Source organism: Hemitrygon akajei, chromosome 1, assembly GCF_048418815.1.
Source record: "Hemitrygon akajei chromosome 1, sHemAka1.3, whole genome shotgun sequence".
In the NCBI taxonomy this organism is placed as follows: domain Eukaryota; kingdom Metazoa; phylum Chordata; class Chondrichthyes; order Myliobatiformes; family Dasyatidae; genus Hemitrygon; species Hemitrygon akajei.
Window position 1 is genome coordinate 55,206,705 of NC_133124.1, and position 19,792 is coordinate 55,226,496.

Below are 19,792 nucleotides of genomic sequence, written 5' to 3' on the forward strand. Positions count from 1 at the left end.
CAACACCACCGTCATTGACCAAATCAAAGGTGGTGACAAATCAGCATTAGGAGGAAGATTGAAAATCTGGCTGAGTGGTGCCACAACAACCTCTTACTCAATGTCAGCATGACCAAAGAGCTGATTATTGACTTCAGGAAAAGGAAATCAGAAATCAATGAGCCAGTCCTCAGAGAATCAGGGGTGAAGAGGGTCAGCAACTTTAAATTCCTCGGTGTTATCATTCAGAGGACCTTTCCAGGACCCAGCATGTAACATGTCAAAAGCAAACTTATAAATGTTACATTTGGTTCTGTCAGCCAAGTTGTCAATATTAATTATGCCCTAAACACTATTTCTGCCATAGCCCATAAATTACAGTATGCCATAAGTCTGCTATTGGCTTTCCATCTGTATGCCATCCTTCAGTCCATGTTTGTATATTAACCCCAAAATTCATGTGGTTTAACCTTACAAAGAACCTCGTTAAAAGCTTATCTATACCCCATATGCACTAGTTTCCCCTTCATCTAGTCTGCAAGACTTGTCTCCAAGGGATTCAACTCCAGTAGATACCGGTAATTGCAATTTTCCTTTCACAAGACCCTATTAATTCCACACAATTATATCAGCACCATTTTCTAATGTATTGTGTCTTATTTTGAAATTTAATTTCACTTTAGTAAACATGAACACACGAGAATTCAAACAAGTATCATTTCATAAAAAAATATTAATTTCTACTAAACCTAATCTTACAATATGAATACATTGATACATATCATATTTATCCACTAGTAGTTGCAACAACCACCTCCCCCCCAATATAGCGACGGAACTGTACTTACTCCAGACCTTGTGTCCAAAAAGGTGTGAGTGTTTGTTTTAAGTGATTTTATTGTGATCACCAAGACCCCATCTGCTGCTCTCCTGTTTTTGCTCGATGTTACCCTCCAGCATTTGCTCAATGCAGCTCTCCAGTGTTTGTTCAGTGGAAGAACAAGCTGGACCGGGACAATTCAGGGACTTGGGCTATTTTTTCTATTTGTGACTGTATGCTTTTATGAAATCGTAATCATATGTGCTGATTGTGACTTGAGCTATTGGTAATGTGTTTTGTGTCTTGGCCATGGAAGAACACTGTTTCATTTGGCTATATTCACATATAATTGAATGATAATTAAACTTGAAACTTGAACTTGAAAAACAACCAGGCAGATATAGGCCAAACTTTGGAATGATCATCTTGGAAAGTGCCGCATTTCTATGCTTTCAAAAGTTCTTATATTTGCCAAGCAGTTAAGTTAACTGGCAAAATTATTATACTATGTCTCAAAATATTACTTCTATGGTTGGAATTATTCTGTTCCTCTAAGTTCCCAGTCCCTTCTGAAGAGCATAGCACAGTCCATTAGATCTTACTTATAGATTAAAACATTATACATATATTTATTAAACATAATTGCAAAACAATTTTGTATTTTCAGCGAACAATATCTAAATCTTCTGGTTGAAAAGCTGACATAAGACTGAAATTTAACCTGATCAATATAACATTCAAAATAAACTGTTTCCAAAAGTTTTCCTTTTGGAAATTAATTCTGAAGATTTTTTGGTTTTTTTTTGGCAAGGATCTCATGTGCATCATTTTATTTGAGATTTTCAAGATGCCTTCCCCTTAAGGCAGAATGTGCATTTGATATTTACACAAATTAACAGGCTTCCAGTGTACCAATATTCTACTATTCAATTCAAAATCAGAGTCATTATAACCCTTCTGATTTCTAAATTATACTTATGCATTGGATACTGAGAGGATGTCACTCCATTCATTCCCCCATTGAGGGTAACTAGAATCTAAGACTATACTTCAATATTTTGGGGTCAGTCATTTCAGATGCAGTTAAGGAACTCCTTTTTTCAAAGTGGAAGAATCTATGGAAATCTCTGCCCCAAAAACTAGCTTTAAGTATATAGAAAACATGAAATCAATTGAAATGAACAGACATTTGTGAACAGCAAGTGTAAGGAGGTGGTGCTAGAGTGAACAGTAGATCAGCCAGCAAGCTTAAGGATCTAATTTGTTTTCCGTTAGTCCTGCCTCTTATATTCTTGTGATCCTAGAACTTCCACCAACAATATTTAAATATAGAGGAGCACCACTCTATTGACAAGTGTGCACCACCTGAGCCTTCACCACATTTATGTATGATATTCATCGTATAAGAATCACTGATGAACACCACTGTGTTACCACTGAGTATTTTTATACCATTTATGGAATACTATATTGCACTAAAATAGTCTCAACAGGGCACACCATGCCCTTAAACAGTCTTGTTGTGTTAAGAAAACACTTTTAGGATATGTCCAGCTTTTGAAATAACCTCGTCCTTTCAGAGTTACTCTGCAGGAAAACAATTTACAGGCTTAGTTACTCGAAGATCAAAGTTCAAAGTACATTTATTATCAAAGTGTGTACACATTATGCACCTTGAGATTCCCCTCCTAACAGGCAGCCAGAAACCAAAGAAACCCAAAAAAAAATTACAAAAGAGACTGTCAAACACCCAATGTGCAAGGAAAAAAAAACAAATCATGTGAAGAATAAACACAAGCAAATCACATTCCAGGGCTGAAATGCCTAACACTAGCGGGCATAGTTTTAAGGTGCTTGGAAACAGGTACAGTGGGGATGTCAGGGTTAAGTTTTTCCACACAGAGTCGTGGGTACCTGGAATGCACTGCTGGTGATGGTGGTAGAGGTGGATAAAATAGGGCCTTTTAAAAGACTATTAGATAGGTACATAGAGCTTAGAAAAATAAAGGGTTAAACCCTTCGGACTCAGATTTGTTATCATACAATAGCCTATGTATTAGAAAAATACACCTCTATAACAATGCAGCTCTGTGGGGACAAAGGTTCTCTTTAACCCTTTTTGCCAATGCATTAATGGCTCAGAGTTGGGGACTGGGAGCGGTGGGGTGATAATGTTTGTACTATGGGTGCATCTCTTTCATGAATGTGAATTGTACATTTGATACACTTGTTATGCACTACATAATTCTCCTTTGCACTATGTTCTCTTTATTTTAAAAAAACAATAAAAATAGAAAAATAGAAGGCTATGTGCTAGGGAAATTCTAAGCAGTTTCTAGAGTAGGTTATATGGTCGACACAATATTGTGGGCCGAAGGGCCTGTAACGTGCTGTAGATGCCTATGTTCTATATTCTATTCTCACTGAAGTCCATAAAGACAGTCCTGTCCATAGTCCCTTAGTTCAGCGACGAGTGGAGCAGCGAAATGAACCAGCCTGTCCCTCACGTCGAGTCTCAACACCCTGGCCTCTTCAATCTGGCCTGGCACTTAAATCATTCAAATATTAGCTTCAGTTGTTTCGACACTCTCTAGGGCCTGGACCATGCCACTTCAATTCAGCCTGAACCCGAATTTTCCAATTTGGCATGGCGCTTAAATCAATCAAAACTCAGGTCTTCTTCGCTCTCAGCAAAGGGCCCACTGCCTTGCCTTGACTCAGTTCTCTCAAATTGTATTACCCCCAAATTCAAAGGGAAGTTATAGGTTATTGTTTGCAATGATCGCTTACCAGAAAAAGAGTGATTAACAAAGTATTTAATTATTTTCATTGTTTCATTAGCCACCAGCCAGAAATTGCTGAGATTCACCAGTGCCATCTTAAACTGGAAGATGTAATGTGATAATTCCACTATATTGAACCTATTGTTACAATTTGAAATTTCATCATGAAAGTTGCAGAACTATCAGTAACAAATCCTATTATCCTTCTAGACTTGAAATGCAACATATCAAACTAACAGAATGACAAACATTTCTTCAAGCACGGTGGCCAGCTACCCGTATCTAGAATAGCATGTGACCCGATTTTACAGCACATAGTATATTCAGTGTCTGATTTCTGCAGCCAAATAGCCAGAGTTGCCAAAAAAATTGCAACAAAAGAAAACACCAAATGGATCTCTTTGGCAGTAACTCTGACACTGGCTGAGAACAATTATCAAGCAATTGAAGTCCTGCAAGCACACATTAATATTTTGGTCTCTGAATAGTGATTAAACCACAGATAATATGCTCAAGAGATACTACAGTATACAGCAGAATACTGCACTTACAGTCAAACAAGGACCTGCTGATTTACCATTGGACATATTTCTTCTCCATCTCTTATACAAATTATCACCATTAAGAGAATGCTTATTGGTAGATATACATTAACTCACCAACTTCAATAATCAATACAAAGACAACTGCTTAAGCCTGAAATGTGAAATAAGAAATTGCAGGAGATATTTAACAGATGAGAGTAAAGCAACACAAAAACGTGCCAACTCACAGAGCCCTCACCAACCATCGAGCATTTATATTAATTTCATTTCATTCTTCCAAGATTTCCATCAACTCCCTCCTAATTCTCCCAATTAGAAGCACACTGGGAAAATTTAGAATGGTCAGTTAATTTACAAATTCACATCTCTTTGGGATGTGGGATAAACAAACAGAAAACCCAAAGGAAACAAACATTACCACGTGGAAACTTGCAAATGCAACACCGTCAGGACCGGAAGTCTGCTGGAAGTTGGATCATTGGAGCTGTAACACTCTCCTAGCTATATCACTCATCAGCCCAGTTAGGCAGGTATTTCTCACAGATCGAGTTTCTGCTGTTAACTAACACTAAATTTACTTGCACTTTAAATGAATGAGTACAGGGGAAGACGATAGATAGTGCACCAAAATTAAGAGCTAAGAGGTTGCTCATGGTCACTACTCAACATGTTGTTGGATACGCAACCATTGTAAGCAATACACTTTTAATAATGTGTGGAGAATATGCAAACTATGGGGACAAGAACCAAAATTTCAGTTGAAACTGAATACCCAGAGCTGTGAGACAGTGACACTAACTGCTGTGCTACCAGGCCGGTCAAGTACTCAGTTTGTTAGCATTTTAAACATCACAGATGCAGTTAGAGAGATCAAAAAATGAGTAAACTACTGTTACTCTAGAACATATATGTCAAACTCAAGGCGCGCGGGCCAAATCCGGCCTGCGGTGGAATTATCTTTGGCCCGCAAGATAATATCTAATTACTATTAAAGCTGGCCCCAGTAATCGAAGCGCCTATGGCATATGATATGGCTAATGCTGAGTTTATTCAGGTACCAGGTTTTCAGGGTTTTTAGTGTTTATGCGGCAGTCTTCTTCATAAGAAACGGAATTTGTAAAGTGAAACACTTTGTAGTTATAGCAGAGGCTGAGACACATGAGAGCAGGCTGAAAAAACGGAGGCAACGAAAGCTGCGTTCGCATGCGTCCGACTGATCCGGCCCGCATGAAGCTGCATTTTGCTCAATCCGGCCCGTGACCTAAAATGAGTTTGACACCCCTGCTCTAGAAGGAGAAACATGAACCATTGGACCCTTCAGCAGACTATTAGCCTAAAATTTGTTAATGGTGTGAGTAGGAGTTAGCTCTTTCAATAGGTGGAACATGTGTATATTTAATAGCCATTTATTGTCACATTGTTTAGAAAATGTCGGTTACGATCCTGAATTTGCAGCCAGGTGGGAAGCCGTGGTGGCTCAATGTTTGTAATGCTGTTGAAGTCATGTGAGTAATTTGGTAGAACAGAAAATAAAGTATTGACATGGGATTGTTATGTAATGTTTGATTAATTCAAAATTACAGCTTGTCCCACATCATTTTTGATATTCTGATCATGCTGACAATCAAAACTGTTGAAACCATTCAACAAAGCAATCCACTGGATACAATATTGCAAAAGTGATAAAAATGATTTATATGTGTTCTGACTATAACTGCTAGTAATAATGTAACTCAAATGGAGAAATGTTTTTCTAAAATACAATGAAAATACACAGCCTTCCTTTCATTTATAATTATACAAAGAGATGGCAGCAACTCTTCAAAGTAAGGTAGCACTCTCCCAACTTAGTGGTGAGGTTTAGAATAAAAGATCTTGAAGTTAAAATGCTTTATTACTGAAAAAACAGTTGATAAAGAAATAATTCATCATACAAAAAATAAAATTTTATGTATCCTTTTATTTACTGCCCTTTCTCTGCAAGGAGGAAAACTTTTATTTTCCGGAAAGTAGTGAAGGAATTTCCTGCCCTGAAGCTTCAATTGTGTACATATATTTCAGGTATTAATGCCAATGTACAAGAGGCATCTGAAGGGGAATACCATTATGTCACTGCAAAATGACACTGCTGATAATGCTTTAAACCTTATTAACTCCCATTAATTATGATAATCTCTTGCTTCATTCATTTCCAAAACTCTGCCCAGACACAAGGAGGCTTGCCAAAGTAAGCCCCTTTTCTGTAACTTTGTCATTAAATTTATTTATTGGTTTAGTGTTTCTCCAAGTCTCTTGGATAGCTTGATAATGGGCTGGCATGTACTGAACTTTTGCCACCAGTGCCAAAAATAACTGCTGGCAAGGTATCTTTGTGGGTCTTCTACATCAATGTATTGCAAATCAAATCACAATTGCACTGGATATCTAACGTAAATGAATCCAAGCTATTGTTCCACCCATTACATGTCCAGGGCTGAAATTGTGGGGCTCATCACCAACAATGATGAGACAGCCAATAGAGAGGAAGTGGAAACGCTCAAGGCCTGGTACCAGGCAAATAACCTCTCCCTCAATGTCAACAAGGCAAAAAAGATGATTATCAACTTCAGAAGAACTCAGACCACTCACACCCGTCTTTACATCGGCAGCACAGCACTGGAAACTGCAAGCCATTTCGAACTCCTGGAGTGCACATTTCTCATGGTCCAAGAACACAACACACATAACCAGGAAAGCTCACCAATGCCTCTACTTTCTGAGGCTGAAGACTGATGGAACATGTACATCTATACTCACGTTATTCTACAGATGTGCAGTAGGAAGCATCTTTACCAGCTGCATCACTGCATAATACTGAAGCTACACTACAACAGACAGGAAGGCTCTGCAAAGCGTAATCAAAACTGCCCAATGCATCACCAGCTTTAGCCTACCCGCCATCAAGGACATATATACAGAAAGGTACCGGAAAAGGGCCAGTAGCATCAAGAAGAATCCCACCCACCCTGCTCATGGTCTGTCTGTTCCATTCCCATCATGGAGGAGGGCATGAAACATCCACACTAGGACCACCAGACTCAAAAACAGTTATTTTCCCCCAAGTAGTAAAGCTGATCAACACCTTCACCCACTAACTCCCCCTCCCACAACACAAACCACCACTACTTTATCATTTCCTGTCATAGTAACCTTATATACAGACACTCCTATGCCTAGAACCACTTTATGGACATACAATCAATGTATATAAGCTGTCTTACGTTTTTATATTTACTGTGAAGTTTTTTTTACTCATATTGCATTCCTCATCTTTGTGAGTTTTTTGTGAGGTATTGGATCTGTCGTAAAAATTATTTTGTTCTCCTTTACACTTATGTACTGGAATAACATTAAACTATCTTGATGCTCAGTCATGCTGAGGTAAGGGGCTGGTGGTACTTTCTACTTGATTCCTCAGATGTTTATGAACTCATCAGGGAGGTTGGCATTGTGCCCTCAATGTGTCCTTTTGTAGTACTGTAGGATAATGTAAGGGGTGGAACCACATGCATAATTCACAACCACATCGAGCTGGGGTTCATTTTAAGAGGCCTGTGGTTGGCTGACATTAAGTTTGGGGATGCTGGGGTTTCTCTCCTGTGTAACATTTCAACCGGTTGCCCTCACCCCTTAGTGACTGCAAACTGGCAGCTGGCTGTTTTGACTCCACCCATGGCCTTTTGCATCTGCACCAGAATCCCTCACAGAAACTGGTTCCATTAAAGTTTGTGTGGCACAGCCTTAGAAAGGGCATGTGTGATCGGAGTGCCAGTGGGCAAAAATTAATTGTTATGTTCAGGCACCATTGGCACCTTTTGAGATCCCTGTGCAATGGTTTGACCATGTCAATGTTGACCTGGTTGTCACTCCTACCTCTCCTGCAGTTTCACACACCTCCTTACCATGCCGGACTGTAGCACCAGGTGGCCCAAGGTTGTCTCTCTAGCATCAATGACGGCCACAGATGTAACTCAGACCTTCATCAGCACATGGATTGCTCGATTTGGCACTCCATCTGATACCTCCTCTGTCTGTGGTCCCCAATTCACATCAGACCTCTGGGCTGCAATGGCCCAGAACCTCGATGTTAGGCTACATTAGTTCATGGTGTATCACCCACAGTCCAATGGCCTGCGTGAGCAGTTTCAGCACTCCTTAAAGGCTGTTCTGAGGGCTTCCCTGATGGATGAGTGTTAACATTATTGTCTCTTGTGGTTCCTGCAGGGGCTCAAAATGGATCCAATGGAGGACCCACAGTCACCCATGGCCAAGTTGGTATGCAAGCAACTGTTACGAGTGCCAGGTAACATTATTCCTGACACCATGACCACTTGGTCAGCAATGTTCCGCCCTCCTCAGTAAACTCAATTGCTTTGCACCTATTCCTACCTCCCATCATGGCGTACAGCACTCTTGGGTTCCTATTGACCTACACTCCACCTCATTCAATGCACACCAACACCTCTTTAGGCCCCCTTACTATGGCCCACACCACATTTTGGGACAGAGAGGAAAGACTTCTTCCACGGGGGGGCTGTTAAAGAAGTTGTGCCTGAATCTCTGAGTGTGTGCTTCCAGGTTTTTGTACCTCCTTCCTGATGGTAACAATGAGAATAGGGTATATTCTAGGTAGTGCAGCTCCTTAACAATGGAAGCCGCTTTTTTGAGGCACTGCTCCTTGAAGATGTTTTAGGTACTATAGAGGTTGGTACCCATGTTAGAGCTGACTAATTTTACATCTCTCTGCAGCTTGCTATGATCCTGTGCAGTAGCCTCCCCCCGCCAAACCAGACAATGATGCGGCTGGTCTGAATGTTCCCCATGACATCTGTAGAACTTTTTGATTTGCTTGGGTGACAAACCTAATCTCCTCAAACTCCTGATGCTGTCTTGTCTTCTTTATAGCTGCATCAATATGTTGGGACCAGGTTAGAATCTTAGAGATATTGACACCCAGAATATTGCTTTAGAAAATTCTGGAGTTAAAGCTGATATTCATGGATTTTGACAGGCACACAAAGTACATGCTAGGGCCTGTAGATGTCTGAATAATAGGACCAGGCTTTTCAATGTCATAGGATACAAGACCATAAAGCCATAAGAAGTAGGCCATTCAGCCCATCAAGTCTGCTCCACCATTCAATCATGGCTGATCCAATTCTTCCAGTCATCCAATCTCCCCTGCCTTCTCCCCATACCCTCTGATGCCCTGGCTAATCAAGAACCTATCTCTGCCTTAAATGCACCCAATGACTTGGCCTCCACAGCCACTTGTGGCAACAAATTCCACAGATTTACCATCCTCTGACTAAAGAAATTTCTCCGCATCTCTGTTCTAAATGGACATCCTTCAATCCTGAAGTTGTGCCCTCTTGTCCTAGACTCCCCTCCCATAGGAGATATCTAAGTCTCTCTGCAGGCTCTCTGTTTCCTCAACACTACCTGCTCCTCCACCTATCTTTGTATCATCGGAAAATTTAGCCACAAATCCATTAATCCCATAGTCCAAATCATTGACATACATCGTAAAAAGCAGCGGTCCCAACACTGACCCTGTGGAACTCCATTGGTAACCAGCAGCCAGCCAGAATAGGATCCCTTTATTCCCACTCTCTGCTTTCTGCCGTTCAACCAATGCTCCACCCATGCTAGTAACTTCAGAAAGTATAAATTTTCAGCATCTTCAGGAAGTATAAATGCAAATAATATATTTTATATTGAAACAAGAATAGGCAAACACCAAATGTAAAGTGAACCATGAGATTGTGAGGAAAATAATGGATTAGTGACGGGCATCACTTTTTAGTCACTCTGATGATTTTGCTCTATTTGCCTAATCTTTACTCACTCACTTATCTGTACACCCTGGTTGCCTCCTTTTGCTCTTTTACAACTTCCATTCCTACCATTGTACATCAGCAAATTTTGCCGTCAGACTGTCAGCGTCTTCATTCAAGACATTCATATGGATTGTGAGATGCTAAGCACTTGCAGAAGTTTAAGGCTCTGAGTCAGGTATAACTTAAGTTGTAAGCAAGTTTCTTTTACAGAGCACTTTGGTGGAATGCATCTCTAATCATTCACTGAAAAATTGAAATGTTGTAAGTTCAATATGTGAAAGACAACTATCATGGAAAGCAGAAAATGTTACAGAATTCATACCTTACAGGTGCCAGTTCCATCAATGTTAACTTAACACTGATTAACAAAACAACAAAGTGACCATTACAAATGTAAATATGTTGGGTTGAGACACTTAAAAATAAAAGCAGTATCATGGAAATCTCTCTGAGCAAAATAATACAGAGATCAAATCAAAGAAACAACACAGTCAATCACAATTAGCAAAGCAGAGATCCAATGAAAGAAAATGCTTAGAAAGGTTTAGCTACTTCTGTTACAATTACTGTATTTGATTTTATATAACAATATAATTTGAAATGTATACTTGGCACTGAGGATAAATGAATGCCAATTCTACAAAACCTATCTACCAAAGAATTTAGAGACAATATTGTGTGATAGCACATTGTCTGGTATAAACTATCACATTTTCTGCGACAACACTACAAATTCTCAACTGGATACAAGTCCATTGGAACATAAAGAGGCTGTGAAATATGCAATATAAATCCAAGATTTTCTTTGATACCCACAGACACACAGCATTTTTAACCATGTAACTCTATTATAATTTACTTTATACAGTCAAGTCAAGCTGTTAATAAAATGTTGCTTTTTCATATATACCCTGCTGCTGAAACCAGTACAAACTATTTTGTTTCTCTCACTCCATTGACAGTAAATATAATGAATTGAGAGAACCCAAGACAGTGCTTAACAGAATTAACAACTGTGACCAATAAGGCTATAAGAATGAAAGATGTGGGAAACATGAAAGAATTAGAGGCAGCAGCAGTGAATAGAAGAACACTATTAAATATAATACCATGACAATTGGGGAATAGCTGCTCTGACTTAGTCATTCAGTTCCAAACATGTTCAACTTCTAGCATTAACATCCATCAAAAGCAGTTTTTGATTTTTCCAAGATCTGCATTCAAGGCTAGATGTAAAAAAAAATCAGAAAAATGGATAGGTCATAGAGGACATCTTTTAAGAAATCTTCCCAACCAGCCATCATTAAATTAACAGCTTTCTTAGCATTAAATCTCAATGATAAGAAAGATGTAGAAATATTTCCCAATTATATCTTCAAAATACCTGACATATTTATCTGCAAATTTAAGCAGAAATTACAGGTTGAAGTGCCAGAGACACCCAAAAGTTCAGTTTAAATAATAAAGGTATATTTGGTCAATTTTAAATCCGTGTCTTAAAACAATAATGAAATTTATTATCTTGCAATGAGTGCAGAAAAATATAACATTATTTCCTTATAAACAAAACAGGCAACATTCATATTCATATTTAATCTAATAAATGAAAATTAAAAACTGCAAATGCTGGAAACCTAGAGCAAAACCAGAATATAGAATTCCTAAAATAACAATTATTTTATCCATTTGATAATGTAGTTGGAGAAAACTTACAGAACTGAAGCATAATCTCAGTTTCCTTTACATCTTGTATTTCTGCAAGCTCCCAACATCTGATGACATGCCCCTCCAGTAAGCTTCAGTAAGAGACAAATAAAGAGCTATATAGCAAGGGAGTTGGGGCACCACAGTAACAATGCAGATAGCACAACGTTATTACAGCTCAGGGCTTCAGAGTTCCAATTTTAATTCTGCTGTCCTCTGTAGGCAATTTTCTATGTCCATTCCCATGTGTGCCTGGGTATTCTCCAGGTGCTCTGGTTTCCACCCAGTCCAACTAGGTTAATTGGTCAGTATAAATTATCCCATATTTGGCAAGGGTTAAATCAGTGGGTTGTTGTGCGGCACAGCTCAAAGGGCTGGATGGGCCTGTTCCATGCTGTATCTCTAAATAAATAAATACACTGGGTCAAGCATCCTGATGCAAATTTATCAACCAATCCAGTGTAAAAGTGAAGTTGCTTCCCATAAATTTAGCAGTAAGCCAAAAATTTGACTCTGGGTTCTGTAGTTTTATTATTCAAAAGGTACTGAAACCCCAAAATTGTGCATTTACTAAATGTAGAACTATATTAAATGAGCAGCAACAGTCAATACCTTTAAATGAAGTAGATCACCAGTGGGATTTGCCAAAATTGCTAAGTGGACTCACAACTGGATTTGATGAAGATGATTTGAATTTATGCACCCACCCATCTTCAACAATACTTTCTGAGAAAAGCATTTTACTGCAACCAGATTCCATTTGTATTAAAGCCCATGCATATAAGATGTGTTTTATATTAACATTCCACATTGCTGTGTTCAATCGCATAGTTTCTTTTACAACAGCACTAATTTTTTTTATGTGAAAGCTGAGATGGTACACAAGGTATTCCTCAAAAAGACTCAAAAAATTACTCCATAGCTCATCAATACCCAATTACTCAGACAGTATACTGCCTCATTTGAGACAACGTCATGAGGTTTAACTGACCTTGGATCAACTCTAATATACCTTATGCTTCTGGTGCCAAAGCCAACAAGTCTGGGTCGATACTACCCCAATTCTTCAATATAATTTTAATTTAACTCTTCAATAACAACGGAGATTACATTGATATGCTGAGGACATCTGTAAAGTTAGTTACTATTTTAATTGTTTATTTAAAGGCACTTATCCTTGTAAACAGAACAAGTGCTACACCTGCACTTACACTTCCTCCCTCACCACCATTCAGGGCCCCAGACAGTCCTTCCAGGTGAGGTGACACTTCACCTGTGAGTCGGCTGGTGTGGTATACTGCGTCCGGGGCTCCCGGTGTGGCCTTTTATATATTGGTGAGACCATTTTGCTGAACAACTACGTTCGGTCCGCCAGAAAAAGCAGGATCTCCCAGTGGCCACACATTTTAATTCCACATCCCATTCCCATTCTGATATGTCTATCCATGGCCTCCTCTATTGTCAAAATGAATCCAAACTCAGGTTGGAGGAACAACACCTTATATACCGGCTGGGTAGCCTCCAACCTGATGGCATGAACATTGACTTCTCTAACTTCTGTTAATGCCCCTCCTCCCCTTCTTATCCCATCCCTGACATAGTTAGTTGTTTGCCTGTTCTCCATCTCCCTCTGGTGCTCCCCCCCCCCCCTTTCTTTCTCCTGAGGCCTCCTGTCCCATGATCCTTTCCCTTCTCCAGCTCGGTATCACTTTCGCCAATCACCTTTCCAGCTCTTAGCTTCATCCCTCCGGTCTTCTCCTATCATTTCGCATTTCCCCCTCCCCCCACTACTTTCAAATCTCTTACTATCTTTCCTTTCGGTTAGTCCTGACGAAGGGTCTCAGCCCGAAACGTCAACAGCGCTTCTCCCTATAGATGCTGCCTGGCCTGCTGTGTTCCACCAGCATTTTGTGTGTACTATTTTAATCCCTTCATCTCAAGGTGGCTATATTGTTTCTGGTGAAGTCACAAAAAATGAGGCAAGAATGAATACTGTCCATTCAGTTTTAGATATAGGCTTATTGTATTAGATTGGGATGGTGCGTAGTGCAATTTTATGGGTTTTTGAAATTGACATTGAAAACACATATTGTTGGAGAAGATGGAATCAGCTAAAACCAGCTGGCACAATTTAAACTGAACAAGATGACATTGCATGCACTAATGTTTGTTTTCAGAAAGTAGCTCATTTAATGAAAACCTATTGATCTCAGCGCTAAAATAATTAAATCAGGCTAAATCCAAGATCTTTGAAAGACAATATTTCACATGTTTCACTTTTGATTTGTAGGCTGGGAGAGGAGAGAATGCATTCAGCCCTCATGCTTCAATGAGCTATCTTTAATTCTAAAATTATGCCTACTAAATAGAGTTAATCAACCTGCAGAAGTAGTTTTTTATGTCACATTTCATCTTCTTGAATACTTCAATCAATTCTCCTGCTTCTTATTTAAATATGGACTCTGTTCACTGATCACAATTATCTGGAAAACATGTATATTGTTAGTTTCTACAAACTTCTACATCAGTAAACATACAAGCATATGAATTTGGAACTGAAGTAAATGATTCAGCCTTTTGAGGCTGTTTCATTATTCAAGATCAGGCTAATCTGACTGATGTCTTAATTCTGCATTCCCATCAACACCTGATGGTAATTCAACCTCTTGCCTCTTAAGAATGTAATAACTTCTACCTTAAAACTATCCACAGAATATTTGATTAACTAACCAGCTAGAGGATTCAAACAAGATAAAGATACATCAGCCGAGTCAACTCTGTGGTCCTCCTCCCAAACATTTGGGAACTTGTTGAAAATGGAAGAGATGACCTGTTAATAATTCAAACAACAGATTGCACATACAACAGACAAACTAGAGTAGGCAGCACAATGTACATACACAAGAATGTGTGTTCTTCAAAATTTCTGATATTGGCTCCAGACTGAAAGAAGTCTTGTGACAGTTGGTCACATTCAGGCATGGAACTCCCCTCATAATTAGCTTACACAGCACTTTCACAGTTGCTCCATATTGCACATCTTCCAAGAGATAAAAGCACAGAACGTACTAAGAATTTCACATAGTAGGCTTCAATCAGCACCAGCACTAGCAAGAAAGAATAGTGAGAGAACTGATGTGTAAGATAAAACTACTTAACTATCCCATTATCAATCTACTTTCTGGAGATACACCTGAACTACTACTTCAGAGCTCTTGGGACAAAGTCCACAGTGAGGATCTGCTTCATTATGATGTGCAACTCTACCGTTGTTCCAAATAGACAAAGTTCAGTACAGGTCCAGCAGTTGAGGAACTGGACACCTATGAGGCAGGAAAGCCATCAGCTATCCAATGCATTCCACCAGCATTTTGTGTGTGTTGCTTGAATTTCCAGCATCTGCAGATTTTCTCGTGTTAGCTATCCAAATTCATGGTTTGTTAAATCCCTCATCTACCATTAATGTAAAATGACAGAATCAACTTGGCTAAATTAGAATAGAGGACACCAGAGACAACAGAAAGGATCTTTAAAAATGTGGTGACAACACAGGAATGCATTCATACTAAATAGTGATACAATCAAGATACAACCAAGTTCTGCAGTATGTTCACACTGAGAAACAAATAGTAATAGCCAATTTAAAAGCAAATACTGTAGATGGAAAAAACTCCCTGAACATCCACAGCTTCAGAATCAGGTTTGATATCACTGGCATATTTCATGAAATTTGTTGCTTTGCTGCAGCAGTACATTGTAATACATAATAACAACTATAAATTACATGAAGTATATATAAAAAATAAGTAGTGCAACAAGAGTGGGGGAAATACTGAGTAAGTGTTCATGGGTGCATTATCCATTCAGAAATCTGATAGTGAAGTTAGGGGGGAGGGGTTAAGGGGAGGGGGGAAGGGATATATACATTTTTTTTCTACACTTGTAATTACTTAAAAACGCAATTAAATAAAATTTTAAAAAAAGAAAAAGAAATCTGATAGTGGAAGGTTAGAAACCATTCCTGAAATGTTGAGTGTGTGTCTTCTGGCTCCTGTACCACCTCCTTGATGGTAGCAATGAGAAGAGGACATATCGTGTGTTGATGGGAGTCCTTAAATGATGGGTGCTGCCTTTTGAAGGTGTCCTGGATGCTGGAGAAACTAGTGCCAATAATGGAGATGGCTGAGTTTACAACTTTCCAGCTCTTTCTAATTCTGTGCAGTGGGCCCTCCATAATAGATGGTAATGCTACTAGTTAGAATACTCTCTACTGTACATTTGTAGAAATTTGAGTCTTTGGTGACTTATCAATTCTCTTCAAACTCCTACTGAAATATAGCTGCTGTAATGCATTCTTTGCGATTGTAACAATATGTTGGAACCAGGATAGATCCTCAGAGACATTGACACACAGGAACTCAAAACTGCTCACCATTTCTACTTCAATGAGGACTGGTGTGTGTTCCCTCAACTTCCTCTTCATGAAATCCACAATCAATTCCTTGGTCTGCTGACATTGAGTGCAAGGTTGTTGCTGTGACACCACTCAAGCAGCTGATCTATCTCACCCCTTTATGCTTCCTCATCACCATCTGAAATTCTGCCAACAATAGTGACATTGGCAAATTTATAGATGGCACTAGAGCTGTACCTAGCCATACAGTCACAGCTTCACCAAAGACAGAATCCAACATGAAAATAAAAGAGAAGCCTGAAGCATTTGCTGCTGTCTTTAACCAGGAATATGAAATGAATGTCCCACGTGGCCTCCGCCTTATGATTTAACATCTACCTTCAAAACTGTGCAGCACAAAACAGGCCTGTCCCACATCTACACACCTGGGTCAATATAGTGGCTGATTAACTTCTCAGCAACCTTTTAAAATCACTATAGTCACATGAAGAACCTCAACCTCATTGTGTAATATTAATAAACAGAATAACTACTTGCTCGTCATAGCTTGCAGTATGTGCATAAAAAGATATACTGCAGTAAAGTTAAAAACAAAGAAAGTGCTCTCTTAATGTTCATATTTCCACAGATAGCTATGAATTTGGAGGAAGCCATCTGGAAGCTCTTTATCCCTAACAAGTAGGAAGCAGTGAAATACAGAGAGATCCATTGTAGTTAGGTAACAACAGTGTGCAAATATATAATAGCCTCTTCCAGTAAAATACAGTTTATCTGTAAAATTAACCATGTTACATTTAAACTATTACTTTGAGAAACAAATTTCATTTCTTAAAATTGTTTACCAACTCATTTAAAGGCTGAAATGACACTCGAAACAAAGACTTCAATAACTACAAATTCCTTCTACAACAGCTATACTGCATTGTCATGGTTAGAATGTGCAGACTAGTCCTCCACAAACCAACTTATAAACTCTTTACAAGCAATGGTATTTTTCACTGAAACACAATTTGTAAGATGTAATAATATAAATCACATTGGTAAATATTTTAAATTACACCAGATAATATTTTTTCTACCCGTCCAGACATAACAAGTTTTTTACCATGTAATTGATTTTTAATGTACTATTAGTGTATTCAAGAAAAGGTTTTCAACAGTTAAGACATCAGTAACTGTATAAATGCTGTCAATATATCATTGTCATCAGATTTAATGCAGTTAATGAATAGATTATGTGGATAGTTCTCATTCTTAATTCTCCCAAAAACCACTTGCCTCATTATTCTCGAACAAATTAAATTCCATTTCTCTTTTCTTTATTGTACAACAAAACTGCATCAAATTTCAATTTGGAAAGATATACAAATTATTTGACAGGTACCATCAACATGAAGACACTTTAAAGTTTGTTTTAAGCAAATCACTAATTATACTTTCAACAATTTGTGCAGAAAAGCCCTAACACACTAATAATGAACTTACTTACAGGCATAGTACAAAAATATTTATCAATAAATAGTCAAAATATGAATACAAGAAATTTGACACTTTCAATACAAATTCCCAAGATAATTAAAAGCAAAGTGCAATAACAATTACTACTGCATTCTGAGTATGGCAAGTTGACAAGTTGCAATATTAAACTTAATTGTCATATAATCAGAGAACATTTATTACATTAGGCTAGGGAACATATAGGTATTTAACTCAAATTCAACTGATTGAGTGGTGCACGAGATCTAAAAATTACATTTTTAATCATTTTCACCATTTAGGTTGCCCTCGTTTTTCTCTTTGCAAGTTTGGAAAATATTTAAAAACAAATATTTTGTCTCTGAAACAACATGCTAAGCAAAAATTGGCAGCATGATGATCTTTTGGCTTATATTTCCCTATCCAACAATCACTAATAACAAACGTGATCAAATTTGCTGGGAAAAACATCTAACAAATTAGAACACTAAACTAAAAAAACTATTAAATGGTAGAATGATCTTTGCCTGTACTTAAGTCTGAGCATAATATCCAACATATTTGGTACTCACCCCACTGCAGAGGAGCTAGCTGTAAATGTTCCTGAACTAGTTGATTAAGAACACCTTCCACACTTGCTTCTCCTTCACGCTTAAGGGATGAGTAGGAAAAGTTAAGGAAATCAGGCTTTGTAATCTTGCAGTTTCTAAAGCGGAATATTAACTGTTTGTAAATTTAAGGACACAGAATAATGCAGCACAGAAGCAGGCCCTTTGACCCAACTTGTCCAGGGACCCACCTAAGATAGACACAAATGCTCAAATTTGCCCTGTATCTCTCTAAGTCTTTCCTATACATTTCCTTATCTAAGTTTTTTTTACTTAGACCTGCCTCTGCTACTTTCATTCCATATATGCTGCCCTCTGACTTCCCTCTGACTTCTGACTTCCTCTCTTACACTTATGCCCCCAAGTTTTTGCTTCCCTTTCCTTGGGAAAAAGGCTGTGTGCATTTAAATTTCAAAGTAAATTTATTATCAAAGTACATCCATGCGACCTTGAGATTCATTTCTTGCAGGCATTTAAAGAATTTTCTGACACAAAGACCCCAGTCAGTCGATGTTGGCAGCAACAACTCTAGCTCCATCATGCTGAAAGCTGATGCTCCTCCCCAGGGCTGAGCCCTCAGCTGCTCACTCTGATGACGCATAAGTGTACAGCTAGATCGAAATTAAACTGAATCATCAAGTTAACTGATGACACAATTGGGGTTGACCTCATCAACAACGATGACAAGACAGTGAACAGAGGTAGAGCAGCTTGCTGCGAGCACAACAACTTGAGTTTCAACGTGGACAAGACTAAAGTTGAAGACTGACCAATCCTCAAAGCACATAAATGGCTCCTTCGTGGAAAGAGTTAGGAACACCAAGTTTTTAGGAGTGCACATAATGGACGATCTCATCTGGCCCCTCAACACTACCACTTCAGTCAAAGAAGTACATCAGTGTCTCAATTTCCTTAGGAGACTGAAGCAAGCAAAGCTCCACCTCCCCCATATTTGACAAGGTTCCACATGGTAGGCTTATTCAGAAAGTCAGAAGGCATGGGATCCAAGGAAGTTTGGCCAGGTGGATTCAGAATTGGCTTGCCTGCAGAAAGCAGAGGGTAGTGGTGGAGGGAGTACATTTAGATTGGAGGGTTGTGACTAGTGAGGCCCACTAGGATCGGTTCTGAGACTTCTACTTTTTGTGATTTTTATTAACGACCTGGATGTGGGGGTAGAAAGGTGGGATGGCAAGTTTGCAGACGACACAAAGGTTGGTAGTGTTGTGGATAGTGTAGAGGATTGTCAAAGATTGCAGAGAGACATTGATAGGATGCAGAAGTGGGCTGAGAAGTGGCAGATGGAGTTCAACCTGGAGAAGTGTGAGGTGGTACACATTGGAAGGACAAATTCCAAGACAGAATACAAAGTAAATGGCAGGATACTTGGTAGTGTGGAGGAGCAGAGAGACCTGGGGGCACATAAATCAAGGGATAGAGTTTAAGAGTCGTGATGTAATGATGCAGCTCTATAAAACTCTGGTTATGCCACACTTGGAGTACTGTGTCCAGTTCTGGTCACCTCACTATAGGAAGAATGTGGAAGCATTGGAAAAGGTACAGAGGAGATTTACCAGGATGCTGCCT

The 19,792-nt window shown here is 38.9% G+C and overlaps 1 protein-coding gene across 4 annotated transcripts in view; it reads right to left on the reverse strand.

The window, feature by feature from the left end:
• trappc9 (trafficking protein particle complex subunit 9) overlaps positions 1 to 19,792 on the reverse strand; it is a 535,810-nt gene that overhangs the window by 232,270 nt on the left and 283,748 nt on the right. For all 4 annotated transcript variants that reach the window (XM_073043422.1, XM_073043433.1, XM_073043451.1 and 1 more), the window contains one exon: positions 18,173 to 18,263. In XM_073043422.1, coding sequence (XP_072899523.1) covers positions 18,173 to 18,263 — 91 coding nt within the window. The remainder of the gene's footprint in view (positions 1 to 18,172; positions 18,264 to 19,792) is intronic.